At 40.1% G+C, this 15,939-nt stretch overlaps 1 protein-coding gene across 5 annotated transcripts in view; it reads right to left on the reverse strand.

The window, feature by feature from the left end:
- The window catches only part of NDUFAF5 (NADH:ubiquinone oxidoreductase complex assembly factor 5), a 37,657-nt gene that overhangs the window by 19,278 nt on the left and 2,440 nt on the right, over positions 1–15,939 (reverse strand). The window contains exons 2-5 of one of the 5 annotated variants that reach the window (XM_033939800.1): positions 15,176–15,216; positions 12,740–12,803; positions 7,863–7,910; positions 7,657–7,760 (exon numbers count right to left, since the gene is read on the reverse strand). In XM_033939800.1, the coding sequence (XP_033795691.1) occupies positions 7,657–7,760; positions 7,863–7,910; positions 12,740–12,803; positions 15,176–15,216 (257 nt within the window). Of the gene's footprint in view, positions 1–7,656; positions 7,761–7,862; positions 7,911–12,739; positions 12,804–15,175; positions 15,243–15,939 lie in introns of all 5 variants that reach the window. The other 4 variants (XM_033939803.1, XM_033939804.1, XM_033939805.1 and 1 more) reach the window with 4 other exon arrangements.

Below are 15,939 nucleotides of genomic sequence, written 5' to 3' on the forward strand. Positions count from 1 at the left end.
TCAACTGTCCCCTCAAGAGTGGATTAATTTTTGTTCTTTTCTTAACAGCATCTCAGAAATACTGCCACTATTAGCAAACTGAACAGTAAGCAATACCACAAACCTCAGATCATCCACCTTATGCTTCAACTGGACTACTTTATTACATCAACTATATGCAAATATCCTTCATGCGTATTCATTAGTGATATCCTGAAAACCCGATCTATCAGCAATCTTCAAGGGCTGGTAATCAAAGCCAAGGATATAGGTGGTGATCTTGGGCACAAAAAAAGAGGAAACTGCTATCATTACAGCTGGCACTAAAGCCTCCCTGACAGCCAATGAATAGCACTGAAGGTTATGCCCCCTCCAGACCTTGGCTTATTTGCCACATTGTAATTGAACCCTAATCAGTGAGGTTCATAGTCGTTGTGGGAGTTTCCAAATTGCCTCGCTTTTCATCTTCATCATTTTTTTTAGTGTTTACTAGATTCACTAAGCCCACCGATCATGTCCCGACCACTTTGCGACCCCGACCCGATTCACTAACCTTCCTCCCGCACCCGATCTTATCCGCGCATGCAAATGAAGAGAAATGGCACGCAAAGTAGGAAGGGCCTCAATTTACTAAACAAAATTCAGGAACACCGACTGGGCTGGCTGATCAAGAAGAAGTGACTGCTGAGGAGCAGTCGCTCACGTCCTTTCCTGCCGTCCTGCCTGCCTCTCTGCCGCCCCGACTCTCCTGCCTTTGCCGCCCTTCCCTGCAGCATGAGCCCATGGTTTTAACCCACTTTAAACCCGTGGGTTAAAACCACGGGCTCTTGAGTAAAAAAGTAAAAAAATAAAAAAACAAAGTTTGTTAATGGACAGCAAGCGCATGTGAGACCATCTACAGGCAAAGAAGATGGTCTGCGCATGCGTTGGGATCACTTTGCAGCGATCTGTGTCGTCGGTGTGGGGCATGCCTCCAATCACTCCCATTTGCATGAGGACAAGTTGTGGATCAGTTGGCTGGCCAAGGAGCAGATCGGATCGCCCACGGAGCAGGAAGGTTAGTGAATCAAGCCCTATGTTTTAGACTCCTGAGGCAGGCCCTTTAGGGTCGAAACATGATTGTGTCGAGTCATTTCAAACAAAGGAAACTGAACACCAATTAGTCATCTTCATTGTTTGTTCTCTGATCATATGTCTAGCTGCCATTTTAGAAACATATAGGTCTATATTTCACCAAGCTGCCACAGCACCTGATATCATTTGCCAGTATCACTGGCTCGGGTGGTAGAGTGAGGACAAAAAACACCTCCTCTATTCCATCCATTAGTGCTTTACAACACAAGCACTTTTATATAACCTAAATATTCCCGAAAGCAGGTGTAATTCCCAAAGTTGTTCTCGGGGGACATAAATGTGGATTCCTCTTCTGAAATAGGGAATTCATATGTATATTTTAACTCCATTCTAGTTCCATCCAAAACAAGCCTAGACTACATACCTTGCAATATGCACACATTCTAGATTTGGATGTGTATATCCTGGCTTTCTAAAAATAGGGGATTTAGACATCTGTGAAATATAAATGTCTAAATGCCAGTTTATGCATGTCCAAATCACAAATAGGCATCTAAAATAACCACCATGCTAAATGTTCTGCCCCACTTTCATGGAAGCAGGGTGCCTATGCACTGAATATGTAGAAATATGATGGCAGATAAAGGCCAAATTGCCCATCCACAGGAAGGGGTAAAACGCAAACCTAATGGACCTTGCGGGCCTCATCCGCACATCCTCAAAAATCTGCTTCCTTCATTTTTATGACAGCTGCGGTTTCCAATTTCTTGTCGGCGAGGTCTGTGTTTTACCCCCTTTTCACCACTGCAGTTACTGCGGTTTCTGACCCAACAGGATCTGTGCTGATGGTCTTAATAATTACTTTGAGGTAACACTTCAGCAAAAGGATGTCTGCTGAATGTACAGGGAGAGGAGAGCAACAGCACCCACCTGGTAATATTATAGGCTACAGATCCAATGAGTTTATCTGTCTGGAATCCTCTGGGATAAGTCTCAGAACACTATTCCCCCCCCCCTTTTACTAAACCGCAATAGCAGTTATTAGCGCAGGGAGCCGTTCTGAATGCTCCGTGCTGCTCCCAACGCTCATAGAGCTCCTATGAGCGTTGGGAGCAGTGTGGAGCATTCAGTGTTGCTCCCTGCGCAAATAACCGCTATCATGGTTTAATAAAAGGGGGCTATGTTAGAAAATGTATCTTTTTGTTTTGTCAGAGATTATGAATGTATGTCTTTTCTACATTAACTAGAATAATAAGATGTCAAACAAAAAGATGGGATAGTAGCTAAAATGAGCAAAAATGGTACACACGAAATACAGTATTATCACAGATATACTTCTCAGTAGTGTCTATCTTAAAACTGTGACGTCTAGATTGGCACTTTAGTTGGATAAGGTTATATATAGATATTGTTGAATATAAAACATTTTACATTCTCATTTTTCCCTCCAGCTGTTGACTAGGTTGAAAAAAATCAATGTGAAAATGTCAGGACACAGTGCAGGTTTATGTTTTGGTTTTTTTAAACATTTATTAAATTGTATTCATCATACAAGAAACTTTGACAGAACTGTCACACATCAAAAGAATACAAGCAACACATTCTGCACAATCTACAACTTGCAGTGACATTTCATTCCCAAGGCTTTTTTTCTTTTAAGTGAAGAACTATAAGGGCCTATAATCCTCAGTAGTTTTAATATATAATCATATAAAACTGCATCCAGCCTCTATCACAAACACATTTTATTTTCAACTGATCAGAAAATAACTCCTTACTGGTTTAATTAGTCACATGAGCATCAGTATGCTAATACCCAAAATGAACATAACCACACTACTTTTCATATAAAACAGGTATTTACTTCATCTCATTTGTTAAATTTATAGACCGTTATTTAGCAAGGCACTCAGAACAGCGGAGAAAAAAAAATTAAGGCTGTAGATATAGCGTGTTAATGCAATTAACACGTAAAATTTTTAAACGCTGATTACCTTAGTCTGCTGGGGTGCTCTGGTCCCTTCCCCATGTTGCCGCCTGCAATCTTCAGGCCGCTGGCAGTATTAGCTCCATATGTGTTCAAACCGTTGAAATTATTTCCACCTGGCTGATGTACCTTTACAGCATCTCTTTCTCTTCCCTAGTCTTCCTTCCTCCCTCCCTCCCTCCCTTCCCTCAGAATTTGGCAACTTTCTTCTTTACCTCTCTTTCCCCCCCCCCAAATCGGGTACAACATTTCTCTCTCTCTGGAATCAGTACATTTCTCTCTCTTTCTTCAGTCTGTCGGCAGTGTCAGTTGAACACGCTACCACAGACGGCCCTAGACTACTGCAAAATATTATATCTCCCCTGCCCAGCGGCCATGATAAAGCAACTACAAACAATACAAAATACAGCCCTAAGACTCATCTACTCATTGAAAAAATATGACCACATCACAGAGGCATACCACTACTCACACTGGCTCCCAATACAAGCAAGAATGCACTTCAAATTCTATTGCTTACTATTCAAAGCTATTAATGGAAACAGACAACCTACTGGAACAACTGACTAATCCAAGCCACCTCAACGAGACACAGAAGAACCCACTCACTATTCACACACCCGCCAACCAAAAATGTCAAACGAAGAAAACTATATGATAACCTAATGGCCACCAGAGCAGCAAAACTAGACAGACAAATCACCAATCTGCTGTCTTCAACCACTGACTACAAAATCTTCAAAAAAGAAACAAAAATTCTACTCTTCAAAAAATACATAAAACCTATTTAACACGACCAGTTCCTTCCCATGCTCCACCTACCACACTGTCTACTCCTATCAAATCTAAAATGTTCAAAATACCCAACATGTATTACCTTAATTTCTAGACAATTCATATGTAATCCGCCTTGAACCGCAAGGTAATGGCGGAATAGAAATCACTAATGTAATGTAAGCTTTCCCTCTGCAGAACAGGACGTTGAAGCAGAGGGAAAGTTTCCAGGGCCGCCAAAGGTTTAACTGGCTCACCAACCTGCTAAATAGTTCCCTGAACCAAGGACACCTACCCAAAGAAATGGGTAAAATAGCCTTAACCCCTATAGCAAAAACAGCCCAAGCCCCTCTCCATAGCATCTAACTACAGACCGATTGCTGGCATTCCGATCCTCACTAAAATCCTTGAATCCCTTGTCAACAAGAAGCTAGCCTCATACATAGAGCAACACTCCTGCCTTCATACGTCCCAATACGGCTTCCGAAAAAAGCACAGCACAGAGCTCCTCATCATCACTCTAATCACTAAAATCAAACAGTTGCTAAGCTTGGGTCATCAGGCAATATTACTCCAATTTGATATCTCTGCAGCCTTCGACTCAGTGAACCACCAACTCTGGGCAACAAACAACAAATTGAACCCGAACGCCACCAAGACCAAAGTCATTGGTTTCCACACCACACAACAGAATGTCATATCTAACCTTACTCTTTCATCAGGCATCGCTCTCACAATGAAAAAATCCACCAAGGTACTAGGCTGCATCTTAGACAACACTCTCACAATGGAACCTCAAATCTCTAACCTTCGGAAAAAGACCATCTACACTATGCGTCAACTGCAACTCACAAAACCATACTTCTACCCACATCACTTTGCTCTGATCGTTCAGATGATGGTCTTACCTCAACTGGACTATTGCAACTCCGCCTACCTTGGCATCACCACCACTCTTACCCACAAACTGCAGCTCATCCAGAACACAGCCGTTAGACTAATCTACAAATTAAATAAATATGACTCAATCACAACCTTCATCAGGCAACTACACTGGCTCCCATTATCATCCCGAATAACTTTCAAAACTTCATGTATCCTATACCAGATTCTATACAGAAACTCAGCAGCCCCTCTCATCCAATTATTCTCTACTGTTTGGTCGACATCAAAAAGAATCCTTAACAGAATCCAACTAAACCTGCCATCCACAAAATACCTCCACTACAAGCGAATTTTCTACTCTATGCTAACTTATCTGGGTGTAAAAACCTGGAATGACCTACCAGAAGCAATCAGGAAAGAGACAAACTACATCACATTCAGAAAAAAACTGAAGACCTACCTCTTTGACAATTAACTGTTTCAGCTTCTGTATAGCACCCCCTACGTCTAGGTTCCTCTTCTTGCTTCTCCATGCCCCCATCCCCTAATACTTTCCCACTTCCTCTTTGATCTGTCGCCTTGAGCTTGTATAGGTTTGTGGGACTCACAAATGGAAGATTAGATTAGGTAGCATGTTCAACTGATGCTGCTGGCAGCTCGAAGGAGAAAAGAGAGAAAGGGAGGAGAAATGTTGCACCTGATTGAGGGGAGGGAGGGAGAAAGGAGAAAGTTGACAAATTGTGAGGGAAGAAGGAAGGAAGGAAGAATGAAGACCAGGGAAGAGAAGAAAAGGGAAGGGAAAGAGATGCTGTAAAGGTACATCAGCTAGGTGGAAATAATTTCAAAGGTCTGGACACATATGGAACTCATCAGGACACCAAGAACTTGAAGCTCCTTGCTAATCTACAAAGGTTTAAAATGCATGTATAGTTACATTAAAGGGGAGCAATTTTGCCACATAATTGCTATCGGGCTGAGGCACCCTTTTACTAAAACTTAGTATAAGTTTAGAATGCATTACAAAGCCCATTGTTTATCTGAGCTTCTTAAGATCAGATCGTATAAGATGTGGGAAACAAATAAAAAGGAGTTCTTTGATAGTTTACTATGTTCCAGTTATGATTGTGATTTATGTTTAAATCATTTTTATTCAAGGATAATTAACCAAAGAACAACATGTAAAGCACAACATTCAAAACAATATTTCTTTTTTTTTTTAATGACTGTTATTTATATTTGACTTTCAAGTTTTAAGTATTGGAACTTGCTAAATCTTAATATTGGCAAAAACAGAATTAAAAAAAAAGTTAAAGAGTTCAGGAAAGCAAAGCAAGAAACTAAAGTAGGTTGCCAACATAACTGTTTCCTAGGATGCTTCTGTCACTGACAGACATCATGGCTCAATCAATAGCTCTTTCAAAGAAAGCAGACAGAAATGGCTTGAACCACCAGAGTGCTTTCCTAAGCATCTCCTCTGACTGGCATTACGGCTGAGAAATCAGGTTTTGCCCCTCATTTGTGAAACATCCATCTAGAGTCCAAATGGTATAGAGATTACATTTAAATCCTGAACAGGCAGCCATCAGAGGAGGAGTGGGGAGATGATGATGGGGGGGAGGCTCTCCTCTAAACTATCTTCTTAGCTCTAAAATGTTTGAGTGCTACCCTCTATTGGAGACAGAGAAATACTGAGTATTCTAAGTATTTCCATTACTGCTGGAAGGGACTTTCTGGGTTCAATAATAAATTGTCGAAAAAATGTCACCGTTTTGAATTCTCACTCCCAAATTTTGAACCCCTGGATGGTTTAAGTTACACTGTACCTCCTAATGAGTGGGTCCAAAGACAAAACAAACATTAGGGCTTTCATGCTTAATTCCTCTCTATATTTTAAAAAGTTCCAAATCATTGCTCTGGGATCCCTGTAAAGTATTCCCACCTGGATATCTCTGAAATATCATCTGAAATACCATGCCTGTCATGTCAAAAACACATAATCCTAGTTTACATGGTCAAGTGCCATCTCCAATTCAAAACTAATTAGCAGGGAGGGCCTTCCTGACTTGCTGCGAATGGTTAAAAGTTCTTGTCCCTGTCAAGAATTAGAGTACTCAGAATTTCACCAATAATAGTAATTTTATTTTGACCTTATTTAAATTTGTTAAGAATGCATTAATGATTAATAAATCAAATTGAGTACAAGCTGACATATATAGATATTTAGGGCTCCTTTTACTAAGGTACGTTAGGGCCTTGATGTGCGAATAGCGCACGCTAAATTGCCCTGTACACTAGACCTTAATGTCAGCATTGAGCTAGCGTTATTCTAGAAGCGTACCGCGCAGTAATTTTGTGCATGCGCTAAAAACGCTAGCGCACCTTAGTAAAAGGAGCCCTTAGTGAATCAGGGTAAATACAGAGTATGTATAGATAAAGTCTAAAAATCAAAAATACATACAAGTGAATTCTGAACGAGCAAGGCGGCTAACCAAACTTGCGACTGTACAGCATTGCTCAAAAACTTCTGTGTAATTCATTCCTTGATCTTTAACATAATCTGCTTACATTTTTTTTTTACAGAGTACTTTCCTCGCAGAAATCCCACCTGACTTTTGGGAGATCAGGGCTGGCATAATTTGCATGAAACTGTTAGCCAGAAGTTTTGCAAAAAGCTCTGCCTCAAAATTCAGCACAATATTGGATTCAGGTTCTAACAAATCTTTATCTGGCATGGGAAAGACTGTTATGTGTGCTAAGGTTAAAACATCAGGAAAAACCTTTTGTGTTATGCTCTAATTATATATGTTTCTTAGGGGTTCCATTATCTCCTGTTAATATCATATAAAATTTCCCTCTAAACCTATCTAGGGCCTGACTGAATGGACTCTACTGGACAGTCCATCCTAATTAATTATAATTTATATTAAAAGCTTCATTCACAGCAGATGATTACACACCTTAAGCTGCTGACAACAAGATCAAAAGTGTCTTCTTTGAAAGGAAGGAATTCTTCATCAGCTAAAATATTGCAGGTTGGAATTTCAGATTCAACTGTATTTTTCTAAATTGGCATGACAGAGAAAACCAAGTTAAAATTTAGCTGTGCTTTGTTTTTCTATTTCCATCATATGCATAAAACATAAAAAATAAGAGGGCAACATACCAAAGCATTTTCTGCAGAGTCTACTTGAAAAATCTGTTCTACAGTTTCCTGGGGGCAAAGAAAAAATAAAGTAAATAAAAACAAAGACAAAAAGTTACAAGGGAAACTAAAATTCTCTCTGGATGTGAAGGCTAAAACCAACGCTTTTTTTCCCAAAATTCTTTACAGTGCACCTAACTTAATTGGTTAATAGGCTTTATTGACACTTAACTCCCAATTGCCATTAACTTGACTTAATTGAAAAACAAGAACCTAATTCAAAAAATGTGTTTCTATAGAAAGTAGATACCTAAACCCCGATTCACTAAAGTCAGCGATCATTTCGCGACGATCGCTGCTACCTACCCGATTCACTAAACGGCCCACCGCGTATTTTCCGATCCGACCTAACCCATGCAAATGAGTAAAACCCTGTGCAAAATAGCCAAGCGATTGATTCACTAACATTTGCTTGGCTATTTTGCACTGGGTTTTACTATCCTAAAACCCGACCTGTCGGTAACTGTGTTAGCAAAAAGTCTGCTGGTTTTTTGACAGGTCTGCCTGTATTTTTTATTCATTTTTTTCCATGGCACTTTATCTTCTCTGTTACAGCTCTTCAAACTTGGAACTCCCTCCCTATTTATCTTGGAGAAGAAAAGAACTTAGATAAATTTAAAAGTAAACTTAAGAGCTTTCTTTTCAATGACGCTTATGATATTTAGGAGTCCCAACCTATTTTTGCTTATTTTCATAAGGCTACTTCTTTTGTTTCCCTCCTATTGTTTTTTGCCATAATCGTCCTTCTTTCTATCATTATTATTGTATTTCATTACCCTGCCTTTCCCTTTGTTTTCCTTTTCTGTTTATTCTGTTAGTCGTTAATTTAATATGTTTTGTTCAGTATCCATCTGTCTTTTATAACCCCTGTATTATCTGTAAATTGAATGATTTGTTCATTGCTTAGATATCTGAGTAAGCAATTAATCAAATACTTAATAAACTTGAAACTTGATATTTTGCGTGTATTACATATGCAAAATATCTGCCCCATAAAAAAAAAGAATAAAAACCAGGCAGACCTGTCAAAAAACCGTACCCACTGACAAACTTGCCCCCCTCCCCTCCCCGGCAACCCACAAATGGCAGGAGGGATGCCTACTCCCTCCTGCCACCCGACGTTCCCCCCAGCGTGCTGAAAAATATGGCAGGAGGGATGACTGGTCTCTCCTGCCATCGGTGCCATGGCGCCCTCCTCCCCCGCTTGCCAACCCCCCCTCCCCTGCACTGAAAAATATGGCAAGAGGGGGCCCAACGGCAGAAGTGGGCATTCCTCCTGCTATAAGTTCGGTGGGCAGGGGGTTCGAGGGAATTTCTATGGGGGGAGTGAGTGGACATCCCTCCTGCCATAAGTTCGGCAGGCGGGCGACAGACACCCTGACAGCAATGACAGGAAGCTGCTTCTCTTGTCACTATTGTCAAGGCTCTGCACTGACTCAATCACTCACTAAGCAATTGAGTCGGGGAGTTTGCATGCAAATGATTTGCATGCAAACTTGATAGTGAATCAATCACTGTTTAAAAATCAGCCAGAGAATTGGCCAACAACGATTGAGTTGCTATCTTTAGTGAATCTGGGCCCTAGGCCAAAGCACCTACCTAAAAGTAGACGTGGTTAGGGGACAGATCATGGATGTATTTTCAAGTTAGGTGCCTGTTTTTTAATTAGGCACATGCATTTAGGCCAAGAAAACCCTTGCATGAATACAGTGCACCTAAACTTAGGACACCTATCGATGCCCAACACTATGTCAACGGTGCTAAGCATAATTCTATACAGTGCTACAACCTTTAAAGAACTGTCCTTAGTGCCACACTATTTTGTGCCAATTTTTTAAGCGACTTATATAGAATCAAGGCCTTTGTTCTTAGATTCCGATTAAGCATTAACAAATTAAGTTATTAATTCCTTCAACCATATATCTCAAGGCTATAAAACAATGCAACAAGAGAGAATTGAGAGTCAGAAGACTGCTGGAGGTGCTCAGGAAAAATAAGGTGTCGATACCATCAATCTGACTTCATCTGAAGTACACTGTTTCTGGAGACCATACCTGCAAAACAATGTAAACAAAGCACAGCCAGACAAGAGAAGGTTTCCCAAAGAATCTACATTCCCTGCTCTACAAGCCTTGTGTTGTGACACAAACGAAAATATACTTTCTGCATAGATGTGTACGATGTTCTCTTTACTACAGTAAATGTGAACAAAAGGGGTTTTGCCTGCAGAGCTGATTATTTCTTTAAAGGGCCTCTTTACTCTGTGCGGTAAGATTTGCACACAGGGCAAACACTTTACTGCATGGTAAATGCATCAGCAGACTTCACAGCTCTATCTGCTGACTCAAGTACCCAAACCACATTGATAAAAAGATAACTCACCTGATTGCCTTTGCAATGCTTCCCATTCACCTCCCCAACACATATCTGTATGACCCTACTCCTACCCATAGACTTCCCGCTCCTTCCTCCCCCTCCAAAAACTGCCTTCAAGCTCCCTCCCTCCCACCCCTTAAGATTCCCAGAATCTAGCTGAGGAGTAGAGGGGCTGGTCTCTGGAGTCTCAGGGCAGGATCAATCCCCAGTTGCTTTGGCCATCTCTTGCACTGGGTTTAAAATTGTTGTCATGACCCCAGTAGTCCCATGGTACTTTTGCTAAGAGTCAATCTGCCAAATAAAGGCAATTGATTCTTATTTGGCAGATTGCCCCTCAAATGGCAGATGAAATTTAGTGTGGACAAATGCAAAGTGATGCGCATTGGGAAGAATAACCCAAATCATAGTTATCGGATACTAGAGTCCACCTTGGGACTCAAGAAAAAGATCGTGGACAATACGTTGAAACCTTCTGCCCAATGTGCAACAGTGGCCAAGAAAGCAAACAAGATACTAGGAATTATTAGAAAAGGGATGGTAAACAAGACTACGAATGTTATAATGCCTCTGTATCGCTCAATGGTGTGACCTCATCTTGAGTATTGCATTCAGTTCTGGTCTTCTTATCTCAAAAAAGATATGGCAGCACTAGAAAAGGTTCAAAGAAGAGCAACCAAGATTATAAAGGGAATGGAACTCCTCTCCTATGAGAAAAGAGGTTAGGGCTCTTCAATTTGGAAAAGGATATTTGAGAGGATATTTAATCGAAGTCTACAAAATCCTGAGTGGTGTAGAACCGGTACAAGTGAATCGGTTTTTTTACTGCATCAAGATTTACAAGACTAGGGGACACTCAATGTTAGAGTAATACTTTTAAAACCAATAGGAGGAAATATTTTTTCATTCAGAGAATAATTAAGCTCTGGAATGCAATGCCAAAGGATGCGGTAAGAGCAGTTAAGGTAGCTGTTTTTTTTTTTTAAGTTTGGAAGAAAAGTCCGTAAACTGCTGTTGAGACAGACACGGGAGAAGCCACTGCTTGCCCTGGATCGGTGGCATGGAATGCTGCTATTATTTGAGGTTTTGCCAGGTACTTGTGATTTGGATTGGCCTCCGTGAAGATGGGATACTGGGCTAGATGGAACACAGGTCTGATCCACTAAAGCTATTCTTATGCTCTTACTTGTAGCTGTGTTAAATGTTTGTGACTTCTGTCACTAAGTGCTTGAACCTAAATTATGCATATATACTTTACCCATTGATTTTAGGCATCACATAGGTGGCCCTCTAGGCAAGACGGCACCTAAACATGGGTACACTGTTATATAATTCCCTTCTTAACACAGGAGTAAGTCAAACATATCACATAGACATGTTAACAGTTACCCCCAGATTGTATATGTCACCCAAAGTTGGGTAGAGATCCCAGATGCATGTGCAAACTACTTGGTCAATTAAGTGCCAACAATTATTGAAATTAATTGGCACTTAATTGGCACCAATTTGGATTTGCATGACCAATAGGAGGAAATATTTTTTCATTCAGAGAATAATTAAGCTCTGGAATACAATGCCAAAGGATGCGGTAAGAGCAGTTAAGGTAGCTGTTTTTTTTTTTTTTAAGTTTGGAAGAAAAGTCCGTAAACTGCTGTTGAGACAGACACGGGAGAAGCCACTGCTTGCCCTGGATCGGTGGCATGGAATGCTGCTATTATTTAATTAATTGGCACTTAATTGGCACCAATTTGGATTTGCATGACATCTGCGCCTAAATTTCATAGCATGCAACTCAAAAGAGGTTGTGGCCATGGGTGGGTCAGGAGCATTCATAGGCACTATGCAATAGAATACTTTGGGCATGAGAATTTATACCAGTGTTTAGCAGGCAGGCATAAGTCCTCGTGCTCAAAGTTAGGCACAGAAATACACTATAAGCGCTATTCTATAAAGATAGCTTAGCGCTAATGGACATATAGAATTGGTGCTTAGCACGGATTGTAGCAATACCCAACTTTGGGTACGTACACCTTTCAGCGCTATAGAAATAATAAATAGTAGTAAATTACTGCAGAGGATAATGCAGATTGCATAATGCCAGTTTAATAGGTGGCATTAAGTGTAACTGCATTGCTTCCTATGCACTTAACATAAAATAAATGGGGGGGGGGGGGGGGGTTTCTGTGCAATAACAACAATTACTACACATAATTTGCAGTTACCACATATTAAAATTTTGCAACTAATGTACTCTGCAAATTTTTACAGAACTTTAGTAAAAGTGTCCCTGAATTATATAAAATAATGAGCTTAATTTTTCAACTAATGATTTGTTTTTATAGCCATATTTACTGTACATTTGCCACTGTACAAAATGACAGATCCAAATGCCATGGAAGAACATACTCAAAAAAAATTTTTGTTGATGGTAGGCAAAGACCTCAGAAATGCAGAATTAAACATACCTTATTTAAATACTGAGATATATACCCTCTACCACAGCCAATGTCCAACATAAGAGGAAATATCCTTGAAACAAAACATTTTTTTAAATTAGATATACAATTGACATTTCAAATATTTCTTATCTGTAAATAATAGAAAACAGCAGCAATGTCTGAAATGAGTCTATGATTTTCATTAGCAATACAAGCAGAAACATGTTTATGTAAAATTAATTTAATTGCATGGGGTAGCAGGCAATCTACAGCAAAAGTGCAGTGGTTGTGGATTCAAAACCACACTGCTCCTTGAGACCCTGGGCAGGTCACTTAATCCACCCATTGCTCCAGGTACTTTAGATAGATTGTGAGCCCGCCAAAACAGACAGGGAAAAATGCTTGAGTACCTGAATAAATTCATGTAAACCGTTCTAAGCTCCCTTGGTAATCAGGTAATTTGGAATAAGCGCAGTTGAGTTAAGAGTCATTCAATGTTAAAACAATAGGTTTATAGCACCACTGTAAAGTATTACAGTATCTACTTATCTATGTTAAAACATATATTTGTGCAGTTTCACTTTGTTGCAGTCTTAACCCAAGCCGGACTCTGTCTTGCATTGCAGTTTGACAGATGGTAGCCACTTGGACTAGGAAAGGAAGACATTATTGTGCAACCTGACCAGAGAATATAAGGAAAGCAGCTGTACTTAAAACTAAGGGCTCCTTTTACTAAGGTGTGCTAGTGTTTTTAGCGCACGCAGGAAATTACCGCGCTACACTTCTAGAACTAACACCAGCGTTAAGGTCTAGCGCATGCGGCAATGTAGCGCGCTCTATTCCACGCATTAAAGCCCTAGCACACCTTAGTAAAAGGAGCCCTAATTTTTAGCTTATAATACCATAAAATAATGAATATTAAAATTGGATATTCAGGGCTGAAAAATTCCTCCAGGACTTACCAACTAGGGATGAAATGCATTATCATACATTCTCTTTGCATCTACTCAGGCCTCTAATTTTTTTTCCCCAACCCCCATATCCTTCTTTTCTCTCTCAAACGTTCTGTGCGGGCTCTCTCTTTGCTCTACCAGTCCATATCCCCTCATGCTCTTCTTCTCCCACCCTCCTTCTCTCCTTTCTTTTCTGCTTCCATCTTTTTGCAGACATTTTTGTGTCATTCTGAGTTCCAACGAGGACCAACGATGCCACCAAATTTTAAAAAAAAACTGAACTACCATCTTGTCAGCTGGAAAATTCACTTGGTCTGGTCAAGTGGATTTTTCAAACTATTAGGCCCATAAAGGAGGCCCTTTACTAAGCTGCATTAGGGCGCTAGATGTGTGCCTAAAGCAGTAAAAAAATGGACCTAACGTTGGACATGTTAAAAAGTATTCTACATCTGTTTTGGCATGTGCAAGGAGCCAACTGTGCAATAATAAGTTTTTTGTTATTTTTTTATAGTGGGTGTGTCAGGAGTGGAGAATGTGGATTCCTGCCATAACCAGCTAGTGCACAGATAATGCAGGAGCCCTTACCCGCCTACAAAATCGGAGGCCATAAGTGCTTCTGTGGTAATTTAAAGAAAAAAATTGGACATGTGCTAATGCCAACACCATAGTGCATGACCATTAACTGAAAAAAAAAGAAAATAGGATATTTTACAGCCACAGTATGGAAGATATCCTGTGGATGGGATGGTTGAATAGGCTGGAGAGAGCTTGGACGGCAACTTCAGCATTTGGAGCCTAGTTCAATGCCAGGTAGACTTTGCAGTCGGTTTTCCAGGAGCATCAAAGAAGAGACAAGTTAATTTAATCATTAATTTTTGATGGGTGTGACTGGTGGGCAGACTGGATGGACCGTTCAGGTCTTTATCTGCCATCATTGGCAGATGGACACATACATGACCCTATTTTATAATGCTGTACCCAAATTTTGGAAACACCCCTGATCTACCCATGCCTACATCCCCTACTGAGTTGCACATGAGACAGTTGGTGTGCACAATAAGAGTAGCACATGGGCATATGTGTGTAAGCCCACATTAGTGCAAATTAACATCAATAATTGATTGTTAATGCCTCATCTAATTAATTTGGGCACAGATCTATAATGCATGTCAAATTTTGGGCAACCTACATTGAATCTGGCAGTAAATGCCTAATGCACATTAGTAAAAGGACCCCTTTGTTGGGAATAATAACACCATCATTAGGACTACTCCATAAATTACGAGGGACTACTGAAAAGTTCTCAGCCCAACCAACAAAGTGGGGGCAGTCTCCATTGAGGGCTATACACTTAGTCCAGCGCTTTTCTACTTTTTTGGTTCCATATTTTTCCGACGGAACAAAAAAAAAGTGGAAAATCACTGGACTAAGTGAATAGCCCTCGATGGAGAATGCCCCCACTTTGTTGGTTGGGCTGAGAACTTTTCAGTCACATTATTTAGACACTTACCTTGTCACATCAAATATACGATCAGCTATCCTGCCACCAACCTATAGAATGGTAAAATGAGCAAGATCTAGGGAATGTAAAACAAGTTTCCTTAATAATTTTCAACAAAATCACATCTCATTTAATTCAATGGCAAAACATTTGAAGGTACTTTCTGACAAGTGTGCAAGCTGCAAAGGCAGTCAAAAGCCAAGCTAAGGAAGCAAAGCTTACTGTAACAATGGTAACTACAGGAGTATGATTGATAAGCCATTTTTCAGCAGAATCTCTTCACATTTTGGGGGGTCAACCCTATGACTGACAAATTAAAACAAACATCAAATATTTCTCAACTAAGTGAAGCAAATTTAGCTCCTTTTTTCTTGTTCTGATTGCTATAAGAGGCCTGTGATTGGTGTGCTGATTCACTACATATGCTGCTCATATGTCCCTTTGGAAACATGCACACATTCAGAAGCTATTACAAGCTCGGACATTTAAAAAAAAGCAAAGACAAGCATGAATGAAAAACACAGGACTATGAGTAAATACAGCTGCGGATGTCCAGTGATGGAACCCTTCAAGGGGATTCTACTTTAAAAATATATAAGGTGAAAGATTTAAATTGCACTTTTGGTAAGATTCTTACTCTAAGGCAGTGCTTCTCAACCTTCTCCTGAAGGCACACTTAGCCAGTCAGGTTTTTAGGAATCAAAACAAAAGGCGGCAGCAGAATCTTTTGGGAAATAAGAGTAGTGATGATAAATAACAAAAAAAGGGGGAAG

This window comes from Geotrypetes seraphini, chromosome 3 (genome assembly GCF_902459505.1).
Source record: "Geotrypetes seraphini chromosome 3, aGeoSer1.1, whole genome shotgun sequence".
Lineage (NCBI taxonomy): Eukaryota > Metazoa > Chordata > Amphibia > Gymnophiona > Dermophiidae > Geotrypetes > Geotrypetes seraphini.